Source organism: Ranitomeya imitator, chromosome 5 (genome assembly GCF_032444005.1).
Source record: "Ranitomeya imitator isolate aRanImi1 chromosome 5, aRanImi1.pri, whole genome shotgun sequence".
NCBI lineage: Eukaryota > Metazoa > Chordata > Amphibia > Anura > Dendrobatidae > Ranitomeya > Ranitomeya imitator.
Window position 1 is genome coordinate 57,923,262 of NC_091286.1, and position 14,406 is coordinate 57,937,667.

At 46.0% G+C, this 14,406-nt stretch overlaps 2 protein-coding genes across 3 annotated transcripts in view; one reads left to right on the forward strand and one right to left on the reverse strand.

The window, feature by feature from the left end:
• The window catches only part of CEP68 (centrosomal protein 68), a 56,719-nt gene that overhangs the window by 34,391 nt on the left and 7,922 nt on the right, over window positions 1-14,406 (forward strand). The gene's annotated exons all lie outside the window — the stretch shown is intronic.
• Window positions 8,974-11,303, reverse strand: LOC138681310 (uncharacterized). Its single transcript, XM_069768715.1, has 6 exons — window positions 11,245-11,303; window positions 11,099-11,188; window positions 10,820-10,903; window positions 10,530-10,740; window positions 10,284-10,449; window positions 8,974-10,168 (listed from the first exon to the last, which is right to left on the reverse strand). Exons 1-6 carry the CDS (start codon window positions 11,287-11,289, stop codon window positions 9,772-9,774), a joined length of 993 nt encoding a protein of 330 aa, XP_069624816.1. The 5' UTR covers window positions 11,290-11,303; the 3' UTR covers window positions 8,974-9,771.

Here is a 14,406-nt window from a genome sequence, read left to right on the forward strand (position 1 = left end):
GCCACTCAATTCAGCTGTGTTCCTTTGAAAAAAGCTGAGCGTCAATAGTCTTGTTTTCAGCCTCTAGGAATTTTAAAACTGCATTGGGGGTACAACTTTGGTAGGGCCTACTAACGGTGTCTGCCTCCCCAAGGTGTAACATAGTAACATAGTAACATAGTTAGTAAGGCCGAAAAAAGACATTTGTCCATCCAGTTCAGCCTATATTCCGTCATAATAAATCCCCAGATCTACGTCCTTTTACAGAACCTAATAATTGTATGATACAATATTGTTCTGCTCCAGGAAGACATCCAGGCCTCTCTTGAACCCCTCGACTGAGTTCGCCATCACCACCTCCTCAGGCAAGCAATTCCAGATTCTCACTGCCCTAACAGTAAAGAATCCTCTTCTATGTTGGTGGAAAAACCTTCTCTCCTCCAGACGCAAAGAATGCCCCCTTGTGCCCGTCACCTTCCTTGGTATAAACAGATCCTCAGCGAGATATTTGTATTGTCCCCTTATATACTTATACATGGTTATTAGATCGCCCCTCAGTCGTCTTTTTTCTAGACTAAATAATCCTAATTTCGCTAATCTATCTGGGTATTGTAGTTCTCCCATCCCCTTTATTAATTTTGTTGCCCTCCTTTGTACTCTCTCTAGTTCCATTATATCCTTCCTGAGCACCGGTGCCCAAAACTGGACACAGTACTCCATGTGCGGTCTAACTAGGGATTTGTACAGAGGCAGTATAATGCTCTCATCATGTGTATCCAGACCTCTTTTAATGCACCCCATGATCCTGTTTGCCTTGGCAGCTGCTGCCTGGCACTGGCTGCTCCAGGTAAGTTTATCATTAACTAGGATCCCCAAGTCCTTCTCCCTGTCAGATTTACCCAGTGGTTTCCCGTTCAGTGTGTAATGGTGATATTGATTCCCTCTTCCCATGTGTATAACCTTACATTTATCATTGTTAAACCTCATCTGCCACCTTTCAGCCCAAGTTTCCAACTTATCCAGATCCATCTGTAGCAGAATACTATCTTCTCTTGTATTAACTGCTTTACATAGTTTTGTATCATCTGCAAATATCGATATTTTACTGTGTAAACCTTCTACCAGATCATTAATGAATATGTTGAAGAGAACAGGTCCCAATACTGACCCCTGCGGTACCCCACTGGTCACAGCGACCCAGTTAGAGACTATACCATTTATAACCACCCTCTGCTTTCTATCACTAAGCCAGTTACTAACCCATTTACACACGTTTTCCCCCAGACCAAGCATTCTCATTTTGTGTACCAACCTCTTGTGCGGCACGGTATCAAACGCTTTGGAAAAATCGAGATATACCACGTCCAATGACTCACCGTGGTCCAGTCTATAGCTTACCTCTTCATAAAAACTGATTAGATTGGTTTGACAGGAGCGATTTCTCATAAACCCATGCTGATATGGAGTTAAACAGTTATTCTCATTGAGATAATCCAGAATAACATCCCTCAGAAACCCTTCAAATATTTTACCAACAATAGAGGTTAGACTTACTGGCCTATAATTTCCAGGTTCACTTTTAGAGCCCTTTTTGAATATTGGCACCACATTTGCTATGCGCCAGTCCTGCGGAACAGACCCTGTCGCTATAGAGTCACTAAAAATAAGAAATAATGGTTTATCTATTACATTACTTAGTTCTCTTAGTACTCGTGGGTGTATGCCATCCGGACCCGGAGATTTATCTATTTTAATCTTATTTAGCCGGTTTCGCACCTCTTCTTGGGTTAGATTGGTGACCCTTAATATAGGGTTTTCATTGTTTCTTGGGATTTCACCTAGCATTTCATTTTTCACCGTGAATACCGTGGAGAAGAAGGTGTTTAATATGTTAGCTTTTTCCTCGTCATCTACAACCATTCTTTCCTCACTATTTTTTAAGGGGCCTACATTTTCAGTTTTTATTCTTTTACTATTGATATAGTTGAAGAACAGTTTGGGATTAGTTTTACTCTCCTTAGCAATGTGCTTCTCTGTTTCCTTTTTGGCAGCTTTAATTAGTTTTTTAGATAAAGTATTTTTCTCCCTATAGTTTTTTAGAGCTTCAATGGTGCCATCCTGCTTTAGTAGTGCAAATGCTTTCTTTTTACTGTTAATTGCCTGTCTTACTTCTTTGTTTAGCCACATTGGGTTTTTCCTATTTCTAGTCCTTTTATTCCCACAAGGTATAAACCGCTTACACTGCCTATTTAGGATGTTCTTAAACATTTCCCATTTATTATCTGTATTCTCATTTCTGAGGATATTGTCCCAGTCTACCAGATTAAGGGCATCTCTAAGCTGTTCAAACTTTGCCTTCCTGAAGTTCAATGTTTTTGTGACTCCCTGACAAGTCCCCCTAGTGAAAGACAGGTGAAACTGCACAATATTGTGGTCGCTATTTCCTAAATGCCCAACTACCTGCAGATTTGTTATTCTGTCAGGTCTATTAGATAGTATTAGGTCTAAAAGTGCTGCTCCTCTGGTTGGATTCTGCACCAATTGTGAAAGATAATTTTTCTTGGTTATTAGCAGAAACCTGTTGCCTTTATGGGTTTCACAGGTTTCTGTTTCCCAGTTAATATCCGGGTAGTTAAAGTCCCCCATAACCAGGACCTCATTATGGGTTGCAGCTTCATCTATCTGCTTTAGAAGTAGACTTTCCATGCTTTCTGTTATATTTGGGGGTTTGTAACAGACCCCAATGAGAATTTTGTTACCATTTTTCCCTCCATGAATTTCAACCCATATGGACTCGACATCTTCATTCCCTTCGCTAATATCCTCCCTTAAAGTGGACTTTAGACAAGACTTTACATAGAGACAAACCCCTCCTCCTCTCCGATTTTTACGATCCTTTCTAAACAGACTGTAACCCTGTAAGTTAACTGCCCAGTCATAGCTTTCATCTAACCATGTCTCGGTTATTCCCACTATGTCAAAGTTACCTGTAGATATTTCTGCTTCTAGTTCTTCCATCTTGTTTGTCAGGCTTCTGGCGTTTGCGAGCATGCAGTTTAGAGGATTTTGTTTTGTTCCAATCTCCTCACTGTGGATTGTTTTAGAAATGCTCTTACCTCCCTTCTGAGTATGTTTTCCTGGGTCGTCTTTGTACGAGTCTAATGTTTTTCTTCCCGTCCCCTCTTCTTCTAGTTTAACGCCCTCCTGATGAGTGTAGCGAGTCTTCTGGCGAATGTGTGTTTCCCAGGTTTGTTGAGGTGTAGTCCGTCTCTGGCGAGGAGTCCATCATACCAGTAATTCACACCGTGGTCCAGGAATCCAAATCCTTGTTGTCTGCACCATCGTCTTAGCCAGTTGTTTGCATCAAGGATCCTGTTCCATCTCCTGGTGCCATGCCCATCTACTGGAAGGATAGAAGAAAAAACTACCTGTGCATCCAGTTCCTTTACTTTCTTCCCCAACTCTTCAAAGTCCTTCAGGATTGTCGGTAGGTCCTTCCTTGCCGTGTCATTGGTGCCAACATGTATCAGAAGAAATGGGTGGACGTCCTTGGAGCTGAAGAGCTTTGGTATCCTATCGGTCACATCCTTGATCATCGCACCTGGAAGGCAGCATACTTCTCTTGCAGTTATGTCCAGTCTGCAGATGGCTGCTTCTGTGCCTCTCAGTAGTGAGTCTCCCACCACCACCACTCTTCGTTGCTTCTTGGCTGTACTTTTTGCTGTCACTTGTTGCTGTGTGCCCTTTTCTTTTTTGCTTGCTGGTATTGCTTCATTCTTAGGTGTGCCATCTTCATCCTCTACAAAGATTTGATATCGGTTCTTCAGTTGTGTGGTTGGTGATTTCTCCATGGTCTTCTTGCTTCTTTTGGTCACATGCTTCCACTCATCTGCTTTTGGAGGTTCTCTGACACTTTTTGCACCTTCTGTGACCAGTAGAGATGCTTCTGTTCTGTATAGAAAGTCTTCATTCTCTTTGATGAGTTTCAAAGTTGCTATTCTTTCTTCCAGACCCCGCACCTTTTCTTCTAAAAGGGCCACTAGTCTACACTTCTGACAGGTGAAATTGGATTCTTCTTCTGGTCGATCTGTGAACATGTAGCACATGCTGCAGCTCACCATGTAGGTTGTCACATCTGCCATGTTGCTCCTAGATCCTGCTGACTTGCTGTGTGTTTTCCTTCTTGTGTAATCTACTCAGCCAAGCTCTCTTGCAATAATGTCCTACAGGCAAAAATTCTTGCCTTACGGCGCGCGGTTTGGTGATGCTTTCGAAGCAGCTGGTCCCGGCTGTACCCAACGATCTTCTAGCTTAGGGAGACTTCGCTTCTCCCAGAAGGCACCTGGAATATGCAAATTAGCCTCCTGAAGCTTGAATCCCTGGTTTGGTGATGCTTTCGAAGCAGCTGGTCCCGGCTGTACCCAACGATCTTCTAGCTTAGGGAGACTTCGCTTCTCCCAGAAGGCACCTGGAATATGCAAATTAGCCTCCTGAAGCTTGAATCCCTGGTTTGGTGATGCTTTCGAAGCAGCTGGTCCCGGCTGTACCCAACGATCTTCTAGCTTAGGGAGACTTCGCTTCTCCCAGAAGGCACCTGGAATATGCAAATTAGCCTCCTGAAGCTTGAATCCCTGGTTTGGTGATGCTTTCGAAGCAGCTGGTCCCGGCTGTACCCAACGATCTTCTAGCTTAGGGAGACTTCGCTTCTCCCAGAAGGCACCTGGAATATGCAAATTAGCCTCCTGAAGCTTGAATCCCTGGTGTGCCCCAGGTTTCCTCGCCATTGCTTCGATCTTAATGCTCTCGTTTAGTAGTTGTTGGAAACTACACTGCATTAGGCCTACAAATTGGGTATGGGGTGTAGAGAGATGGTGTGTTCCACTCCAAGGTGTTCTCCAGGTTGCCTTTCCTGAGCTTCGATCTTCCGGCTCTCGTTTAGTAGTTGTTGGAAACTACGCTGCATTAGGCCTACAAATTGGGTATGGGGTGTAGAGAGATGGTGTGTTCCACTCCAAGGTGTTCTCCAGGTTGCCTTTCCTGAGCTTCGATCTTCCGGCTCTCGTTTAGTAGTTGTTGGAAACTACGCTGCATTAGGCCTACAAATTGGGTATGGGGTGTAGAGAGATGGTGTGTTCCACTCCAAGGTGTTCCCCAGGTTTCCTCGCCAATGCTTCGATCTTCATGCTCTCGTTTAGTAGTTGTTGGAAACTACACTGCATTAGGCCTACAAATTGGGTATGGGGTGTAGAGAGATGGTGTGTTCCACTCCAAGGTGTTCTCCAGGTTGCCTTTCCTGAGCTTCGATCTTCCGGCTCTCGTTTATTAGTTGTTGGAAACTACGCTGCATTAGGCCTACAAATTGGGTATGGGGTGTAGAGAGATGGTGTGTTCCACTCCAAGGTGTTCCCCAGGTTTCCTCGCCAATGCTTCGATCTTCATGCTCTCGTTTAGTAGTTGTTGGAAACTACACTGCATTAGGCCTACAAATTGGGTATGGGGTGTAGAGAAATGGTGTGTTCCACTCCAAGGTGTTCTCCAGGTTTCCTCGCCAATGCTTCGATCTTCATGCTCTCGTTTAGTAGTTGTTGGAAACTACACTGCATTAGGCCTACAAATTGGGTATGGGGTGTAGAGAGATGGTGTGTTCCACTCCAAGGTGTTCTCCAGGTTGCCTTTCCTGAGCTTCGATCTTCCGGCTCTCGTTTTGTAGTTCTTGTAAACTACACTGCATTAGGCCTACGAATTGGGTATGGGGTGTAGAGAGATGGTGTGTTCCACTCCAAGGTGTTCTCCAGGTTGCCTTTCCTGAGCTTCGATCTTCCGGCTCTCGTTTAGTAGTTGTTGGAAACTACGCTGCATTAGGCCTACAAATTGGGTATGGGGTGTAGAGAGATGGTGTGTTACACTCCAAGGTGTTCTCCAGGTTGCCTTTCCTGAACTTCTATCTTCAGGCTCTCATTAAATTGTGGTTAAACGGAACAACTGCATTTGGCGTACTAGTTGGTTTGGGGCCTACTATCGGTGTCTGCCACTCCTTGCTGTTCTCCTGGTTTCCTGTCCTGACATTCCATTTTCAGGCTCTCGTTAAGTAGTTGTTAATGTTAGACTGCATTTGGCCTACTAGTTGGGTTGGGGCCTACTATCGGTGTCTGCCACTCCTTGCTGTTCTCCTCCACTGAACAAAGCTGTGCCGCCTGTTTACTACGGTTGCCAATTTTGAACTGCATTTCGACTACTTACTGATTTGGGCCTACTCTCTGTGTCAGCCTCTCATTCCAGTTGTCCTCCACTGCAATGCCCCCTGGTTAGTCCTGTGTTACCAATTTTTAACTGCATTTAGCCCACTTTATTCTTTGGGCCTATATCTGTGTTTCCTCCTCATCCTGCCCATTGCCCAGCCAGTGATAGATGAGTCTGCTGGTACATTGACCCATAACGCAAAATTCCCCGTGCACGCTACACAGCAAGATTGTGACCCTGCTGAAAGTCAGGTTCCTCTTCCCGCATACCATACCACCTTACACGGGGACAAAGAGGAAGGTGCAGATGAAAGTGCAGGTTCCTTCATCAGGTGGGGGGAGGAATACTAGTTGGCGACGTCACTGGCACAGGGCCTCTCATAGTACGCAAAAGTGTTGCTGCCGGTGGGAGGCGCCCCCGCCATGCAAACACACCGCTGTACTTTGAGGGGCCCTGTGCCAGTGCCAATGCCAACGAGTGGGCCCCCCCTGCTTGCTCAGGATCACAGCACTTGCAAAGTTGAAATAGTTACCTCTCCCTGCTCCACTGCCGTGACGTGGTCCAGATTTACTGGGCCCACTAATTACTTGAACCAGCCCTACCCCCCCACAACTTTAGCCAAATGACCCCCAATTTCAAATGCCTTCCAATTATTATAAGGTAAATTACGATTGACAAGCTTCTTTAACAAGAATGGATGTTTTTGCCATTAAAATGGGCAGTGTAGGTGTTTTCCTGGCCTCCACTCACTGCCGACTATGCTCCCCCATTGACTTGCATTGGGTTTCGTGTTTCGGGCGATACCCGACTTTTCGCGATAATCGGCCGATTCCACTCGACTCGACTTCTAAGATAGGCTGCTTTCACACATCAGGTTTTTTGCCGGATGCGGCGTCGCGCCGCATCACCGGATCCGTTTTTTTTTTAAAGAAACCGGATGCAACCGGACGAGCCGGATCCGGTTTTTTAGCCGGATCCGTTGTCCGGATCCGGCAAAAAACCTGATCCGGCTCGTCCGGTCGCATCCGTTTCGTCCGTTTTTCTTTCCGGTTTTTTACGGATCCGGCTTTAAAAAACGCCCCCTGAAAGGCTAAGGTGATTGGCCGGCTGAAAACTATATATACAGTGTTCTTAACATCTGTGACGGGTTGGAGAGGAGCAAGCTACAGAGCAAGATGGAGGGCATTATTGCAAAGATTCTGCAGAACAACGTGGATTTCATCACAGAGGCGAATCGATTAAAAGCTATTGTGATTGAGAAAGAGGAAGAGAGACAGCGTGTCATGCGTCTGCGACGACGCCGTTTGTGGATCCACCCCATTACGGCACAGAGAATGACCCGGGGAGTCTTTTCAACGTTGTATATGGAGCTTCGAGGTGACCCTGAAAAGTTTTTCTGCTATGTTCGGATGAAAGCGGAGAACTTTGATATATTGGTGGAGCGGGTTCAACATCTGATAAGGAGTGATACCTATTGCCGATTCTCCATTACCCCAGCTGAGCGTCTGATGGTGACTCTTCGGTAAGCATTCTTTTTGCATCAACTTTTGTTGTGGACTCTTTATTTGATATTTTGAATTTGTAGTAATTTCTTCCTTCCTTTTCTTCACAGATTCCTAGCAACCGGTGAATCCCTGTCTTCCCTACATTTTCAATTCAGACTGGGCATTTCCACAATATCAGGAATAGTGAGGCACACTTGCCGTGCACTGTGGGACTGTTTGCATGAAGAATACATTCCACATCCCACAATGCAGACATGGTTGGAAGTAGCTGACAGATTCCTGGAAGTGTGCCAGTTTCCCAATTGCTTGGGTGCGGTGGACGGGAAACACATCCGTATCGTGAAACCGGCTGGTTCTGGATCTCAGTATTTCAACTAGAAGAAGTACTTTTCCATCGTGCTGATGGCCATCGCCGATGCGGATTACAAATTTGTAGCGGTGGACATTGGGGCGTATGGTCGTTCTAATGATTCGCAAGTTTTCAAACTGTCTTCTATGGGGCGGCATTTATATGGAAAAACCTTTCAATTTCCCCCCCCCAAGACCACTGCCTCAAACTTCCGATCCACCAATGCCATTTGTATGTGTTGGGGATGAAGCTTTTCAGCTTTCAGAGCATCTTTTGAAACCCTACTCCAGCCGTGGTTTAACCAATACCAAAAAAATTTTCAACTACAGACTCACACGTGCAAGGAGAATGGTGGAGTGTGCGTTTGGGATCCTAACCGCCAAATGGAGAGTTCTCTTGACATCCATAAACTTAAACACAAACACTGTGGATGAGGTGGTGAAAGCGTGTGTTGTCCTCCACAATTATGTTATATCCAAGGAACAGCTTTCCATTGAGGACCATTCTGCCGAAACCACTTTGATGGATTACAGCATCCATACATACAGAAGTTCTGCCACAGTGTCCAGAATACGGGATCACTTTGCAGAATATTTTATTTCACCCCAAGGAAGAATACACTGGCAGGATGATATAGTTTAAACACTTTGTGTATACCTAGTAATAACTTTAAACTTTACCCATGTTGCGTACCTGTTGTTTTTACCTTACCCATGTTGTATACCAGTTTGGTTTTTACCCTCATGTTGCGTACCTGTTTGGGTTTACCTTTTAACCATGTTGGGTACCTGTTTGAGTTTATTTTTAAATCAAGATGTGCATACCCAAAGTTCTACTGTTACCAATAAACCTTTTTTTTTACAAAAGTGTTATTTGTTCCTAATGAATAAATACAAGAGATTTTTCAACCAAAAACTTTTATTAACAATGTAACACACAAAAAAATGGGGTACTAAATGTTTTCATACGTCGGGGTGGAGATACTATCGGAGGCACTGTCTGATAGGGACACTTCGACAGTGGGAGTGTGGAGAGAGGAATGTGATGGTGGTGGAGAATGTTCACCGGTTAGGGGTGAAGGAGTGGAGAAAGCTATTGAGCGGGTGGACAAGAAAGTGGGATTGGGGTTAGAAATTTGGTAGGGTGGAGGGGTGTACGAAATGTTTTGGGAGGACTAGGTGGCAGAATGAGTGGTGTGTAGAAGATGTTTGGGAAGAGGGTGATACAGTCTGTTGGAAGTGGGCAGGGAGAGGAGGTGAGGATGAAGTAGATGGGAAGTTGTATGGGTCTGGATCATCATATGGGTGTGAAGTGGCACGGGAGGGATGCTGATAGTGTGGATGGTGGGAAGGGGCACGGGGCTGGTGGTGTGGCTGGTGGGACGGGGCACGATGTGGATGATGGCGAGTTGGGCGTGATGGGGCAATGTCTGTTTGGCGATACGGGTCAGGAGGATGGTACTGGCTGTAGTGGTGGACAGTGGAGGAAGGGGGGCAAGTTGGAGGATGGTTGGAAGAACTATCTGCTCTAGAGGCAATTAGCGCTAGAGTAGACTGGCAGGATTCCATTACTTGCATCTGCTGAGAAGTAGATAGCGTCTCCATTTGCTCAAGCACCGACTGAAAAAAAAGTGTTGTTCGGGGACTGTTTTGCCTCTGAACGCATCGTTACCAGAAGTGTATGCATCTCGAGCATACTTTAATTTATGAAATTGAATCCTGCAGCCATTTGCTCGGACAAAACTTTCAGACAGTTCTGGAACGATGCGTTCAGGTGCAAGAACTCGGGAGCATAACTATGTATCTGACCCCTCTGGCGAAACCGCCCCGATGCTACAGGTGTACTAGAGGTGGCTGCAGCGGAAGGGTGGGGTACAGGAAACGCTATGTTCTCACCAGCAGCTACATGCAATGGAACCGGCCAGGATGCTCCAGTGCTCGTGGATGGGAAAGAGGGATCGGTAGAGTGGGAAGGTGCAGAGTGGGAAGGTGCAGAGGGTTCCTCACTGTCAAAGTGTCCCTCGGTGGCGGCCTCTTGAGGGATCGCCCCAGAAGTGTTCAATTGTGCTGCAGGCTCCAGAGTGCTCCCAACGGTACTGTGGAAAAAGAGAGAAACAAACAATTAATATACTGTCATTGCATGGCCCTGGCTGAAAGAGCAAAAGAGGTTAGACATGTAAAACATTAGTGCATGTGGTGGGTAATATTTACCTTCGGGTGACCATCGTTGACCTGAGGAACGACAGGGCCCTTGCGTATTTGTACGTGCTCCTGCGTCCTCCAGATCCACTAGATCCACTCCGGGCCTGCATCTCTTTATTGAACTCCTTCTTAAAGCGATCCCTGATCGACCGCCACCTTTTCACAATCCGCTCACCTGTTAAAATAGGAGAAAGACAACTTGGTTAGAAACAGCATATTAGAATGCATCACCAAAACTGAACTGAGGATACTTACGTTCTTGAATCTGGGCCTGAACATCTAGGTCCTCCCACCTCGGAATCAGTTCACAGCAGATTTGCTCCCAGAGTCGACGGGTCACTGAGAGATCAGCATGGCGGCGGTCACCCATATTCCACAACGGCTCCCTGTCTCTGACAAGATCGATGAGGAGGTCAATATCAAGGCCGACCTCCTCACCGTCCGAATCTGGAGCACGCTGTGAAACCTGTTTGAAAAGGGGGAAAAAATTAACACCAAATTTGAAACATTGCTAACCTGCACCCAAAAAATAACAAAAAACCTACATGACGACGGCCGCCACGTGAATGTCGCCGACGACCCCGGGAGCCACTGGAAGGACCTATTGCTTGGGCACCAGATTCAGAACTCTAGAATACAAAAATAAAAAATTATGGGGTTGTTGGTAGCCATTCTATGTGTTGTGTGCCATGTGATATATATGTTTTGTATGTGTTGTGTGTGGTTTGAAAGTATCAGTTTCTATGTATTTTGTTGTAAGCATCTAGTGTTATGTTTTGTGTGTAGTGTAGGGTGTGTTTCCGCAATACATCACAGATACATACCAATTGTGAGCCCTCTCCGTGGGTTTCTCCACCCCTTCCCTCATCTTCGGGGACCACCTCTTCTCCGGGGGACTCAGCCTCATCAGCTTCCTACGATGAAACATAAAAGAATAGATGATACACACACACCTTTGGTTCATACTAACCTCTGTGCGTGGACGGCGAGGAGGAGGAGGCCTCCCCGGAGACATGGCTCTCAGCTCTGTGGAAGGCTCTCGGCTCCCGGCTCTGTGGCAGGCTCTCAGCTCTGTGGCAGGCTCCCGGCTCTGTGGCAGGCTCTCAGCTCCCGGCTCTGTGGCAGGCTCCCGGCTCTGTGGCAGGCTCTCAGCTCTGTGGCAGGCTCTCGGCTCCCGGCTCTGTGGCAGGCTCTCGGCTCCCGGCTCTGTGGCAGGCTCTCAGCTCCCGGCTCTGTGGCAGGCTCTCAGCTCTGTGGCAGGCTCCCGGCTCTGTGGCAGGCTCTCAGCTCTGTGGAATCGGCTCCCGGCTCTGTGGAAGGCTCCCGGCTCTGTGGCAGGCTCTCGGCTCCCGGCTCTGTGGCAGGCTCTCAGCTCCCGGCTCTGTGGCAGGCTCTCAGCTCTGTGGAATCGGCTCCCGGCTCTGTGGCAGGCTCTCGGCTCCCGGCTCTGTGGCAGGCTCTCAGCTCTGTGGCAGGCTCTCAGCTCCCGGCTCTGTGGCAGGCTCTCAGCTCTGTGGAATCGGCTCCCGGCTCTGTGGCAGGCTCTCAGCTCTGTGGAATCGGCTCCCGGCTCTGTGGAATCGGCTCCCGGCTCTGTGGAAGGCTCCCGGCTCTGTGGCAGGCTCTCAGCTCTGTGGAAGGCTCCCGGCTCTGTGGCAGGCTCTCAGCTCTGTGGCAGGCTCTCTGGCTCCTTCCGTCTTGGCAGGGTGTTGGCTCTTCTGCTTTTGGGCTGGAAATGGCTGAAGGCCTCATGGCCCTGCTTTATATATAGTCCAGGGGGCTGATCAAAGTTTTTTGAGCATGCTCAGTGTAAAAAGCTGGATACGGCCGCCGGATCCGATTTTTTCCGGATCCGGCGCTTTCCGGCATCCATAGACATGCATTGTTGTAAAAAGCCGGAAAGACCGGATCCGGCCTTTCCGGCTTTTTCGCCGGAGACAAAAAACGTTACAGTACACGTTTTTTCCAGACGCCGGAATCGACTTGACGCCGGATCCGGCATCAAACCGGAAGGAATGCTGGGCTATCAGGCGCCATCCGGCACCAATAATATTCAATGGGGGAAATGCCGGATCCGTCTTCTCCGGTTTTCTATTCCGTTTTTTGTCGGAAGAGCCGGAATTCGCCTGAAACAAAAAACCTGATGTGTGAAAGCAGCCATAGTCGGGTTTCGCGAAACACGGCTCGACTCTAAAAATGTCAAGGTCGCTCAACCCTAGTTATAACCTCAAAGTGACAGTGGACAGAACTGTAAAAATTGGCTCGGTCCCTAAGGGGTTAAAAGGGTCAGATCTGTTTTTTTTTTTTTTCCTTCTTCTTCTTTGCCTTCACAACTTTGCAATTTTCCATTTTTGTGTTTTCATTTTTTCCTTCCCTTCTTCCCAGAGCCATAACTTGTATTTTTCGGTATGCCCATGTGAGGGCTTGTTTTTTTGCGGGACGAGTTGCATTTTAACACCATTGGTTTTACCATATCGTGTACTGGAAAACGGGGAAAAATCCAAATGTGGTGAAAATGAAAAAAAAAATGCATTTCCACAATTGTTTTTTTTATTTATTTATCATGTTCACTAAATGCTAAAAATGATGTGACAATATCATGCCCCAAGTTAGTACAAGTTCGCTTATACCCAACATGTATAGGTTTTTTTTTCTTTTCTCTTCCAAGTGGTGAAAAAAAAAATCCAAAATTTGTAAGAAGAAAAAAAAAATTGCTCATGTTGCCATTTTCCGAGATCCGTAGCATCTCCATTGTTCAGGGTGAGGGTTTATTTTTGCGCGCTGAGCGGACGTCTAAATTGATACCATTTTGGAGTAGATTCAATGTTTTGATCACCCATTATTGCAATAAGAAGCAATTGGTTTGTTTTTTTCTCTCGTTTCACCTTTTACTGATCGGATTAATTTATTTTATTTTGATAAATCGGACATTTCTGAATTTCAGCAATACCAAATACGTGTATTTTAATTGTTTTATTTTCAGTGGGACAATTGAAGGTGATTTTGAACTTTTGTGGTTTTATATTTTTAGCAATTATTTATTTTATTTTTTTTACTGACTTCCGCAGTCCCCTTAGGAGACTTGAAGCTGCGATTATCCGATCGCCTAAGCTACACCGAGCAGGGCTTCATCCTTACCATTTGTAGCAGAAATAGCTATCTCCTGTGAACGTCGTCCATGACCCAACGTTCATAGGAGATTCACAACGACAGGCACGGGGTCTTAAGAGAATCTGTCACCAATATTCACCACACATTGCAGACATTATTAAAGGGAACTGGTCATGTCCCCAGTCGCTATTAATCTGCATGTTAACAGCGCTTCAAAGCTATCTGGGCTGCTGCCAAACCCCTTTGACATTGGTCAGGAAAACTGGGGTCGGTCCGGAAATCGCAGTCATACATGGACCGTGAAATACAAAAGCGTGAAACTAACCCTATGGAGACTTGGCCGACTTTGATCCGAGTCTGACCAAACTAAATAATAAACAATTATGATACATTTATGAACAAGAAAAATCACTAATGTCTGAACGAGACCTAAAAGGCATCTTCTCGGACACATGACTGATAATATGTAACAAATTATAGTCTTTCTTTGAAAAAGTTGTTTCCCAGTTTTGATATTTTTATTGTATGACAGCTTGTATACAGAGATGGAACAATACACGGATAGATAAGACTTTACAAGCACATTCATTGTCATGGCAGTCCCTACTCACGCTTACAGTCTAAAGATGAAAGGACGGACACTTATGGTAGACAACATGGTGGATGGAGGGTCATGAACCTGCTCGCGGTGAACACAACGTCCCCTTGAGGGCATTTCCTGTCATTTCTATTAGAGACAGGCAATAGTCAAAAACCTGGGATTCGCAAGCCAACTGCGCCAGTATATTGGTGCTATCATACAGGATTTATACAGTGACTTACAAGAAACTAAGAAAACAGAATATAGGACGGTGCACACGGGTCATATTGATAATGATGTCCCTCACAATACGAATCCTGAACAGAATAATGGATGTGATCACAATACAGTAATGTCCACAACACAACTGCTCACAATAGAAGCAATCATGGTTTCTCAAAGGGGTATTCCAGCATCAACATTATGCACCGGATAGGTGAG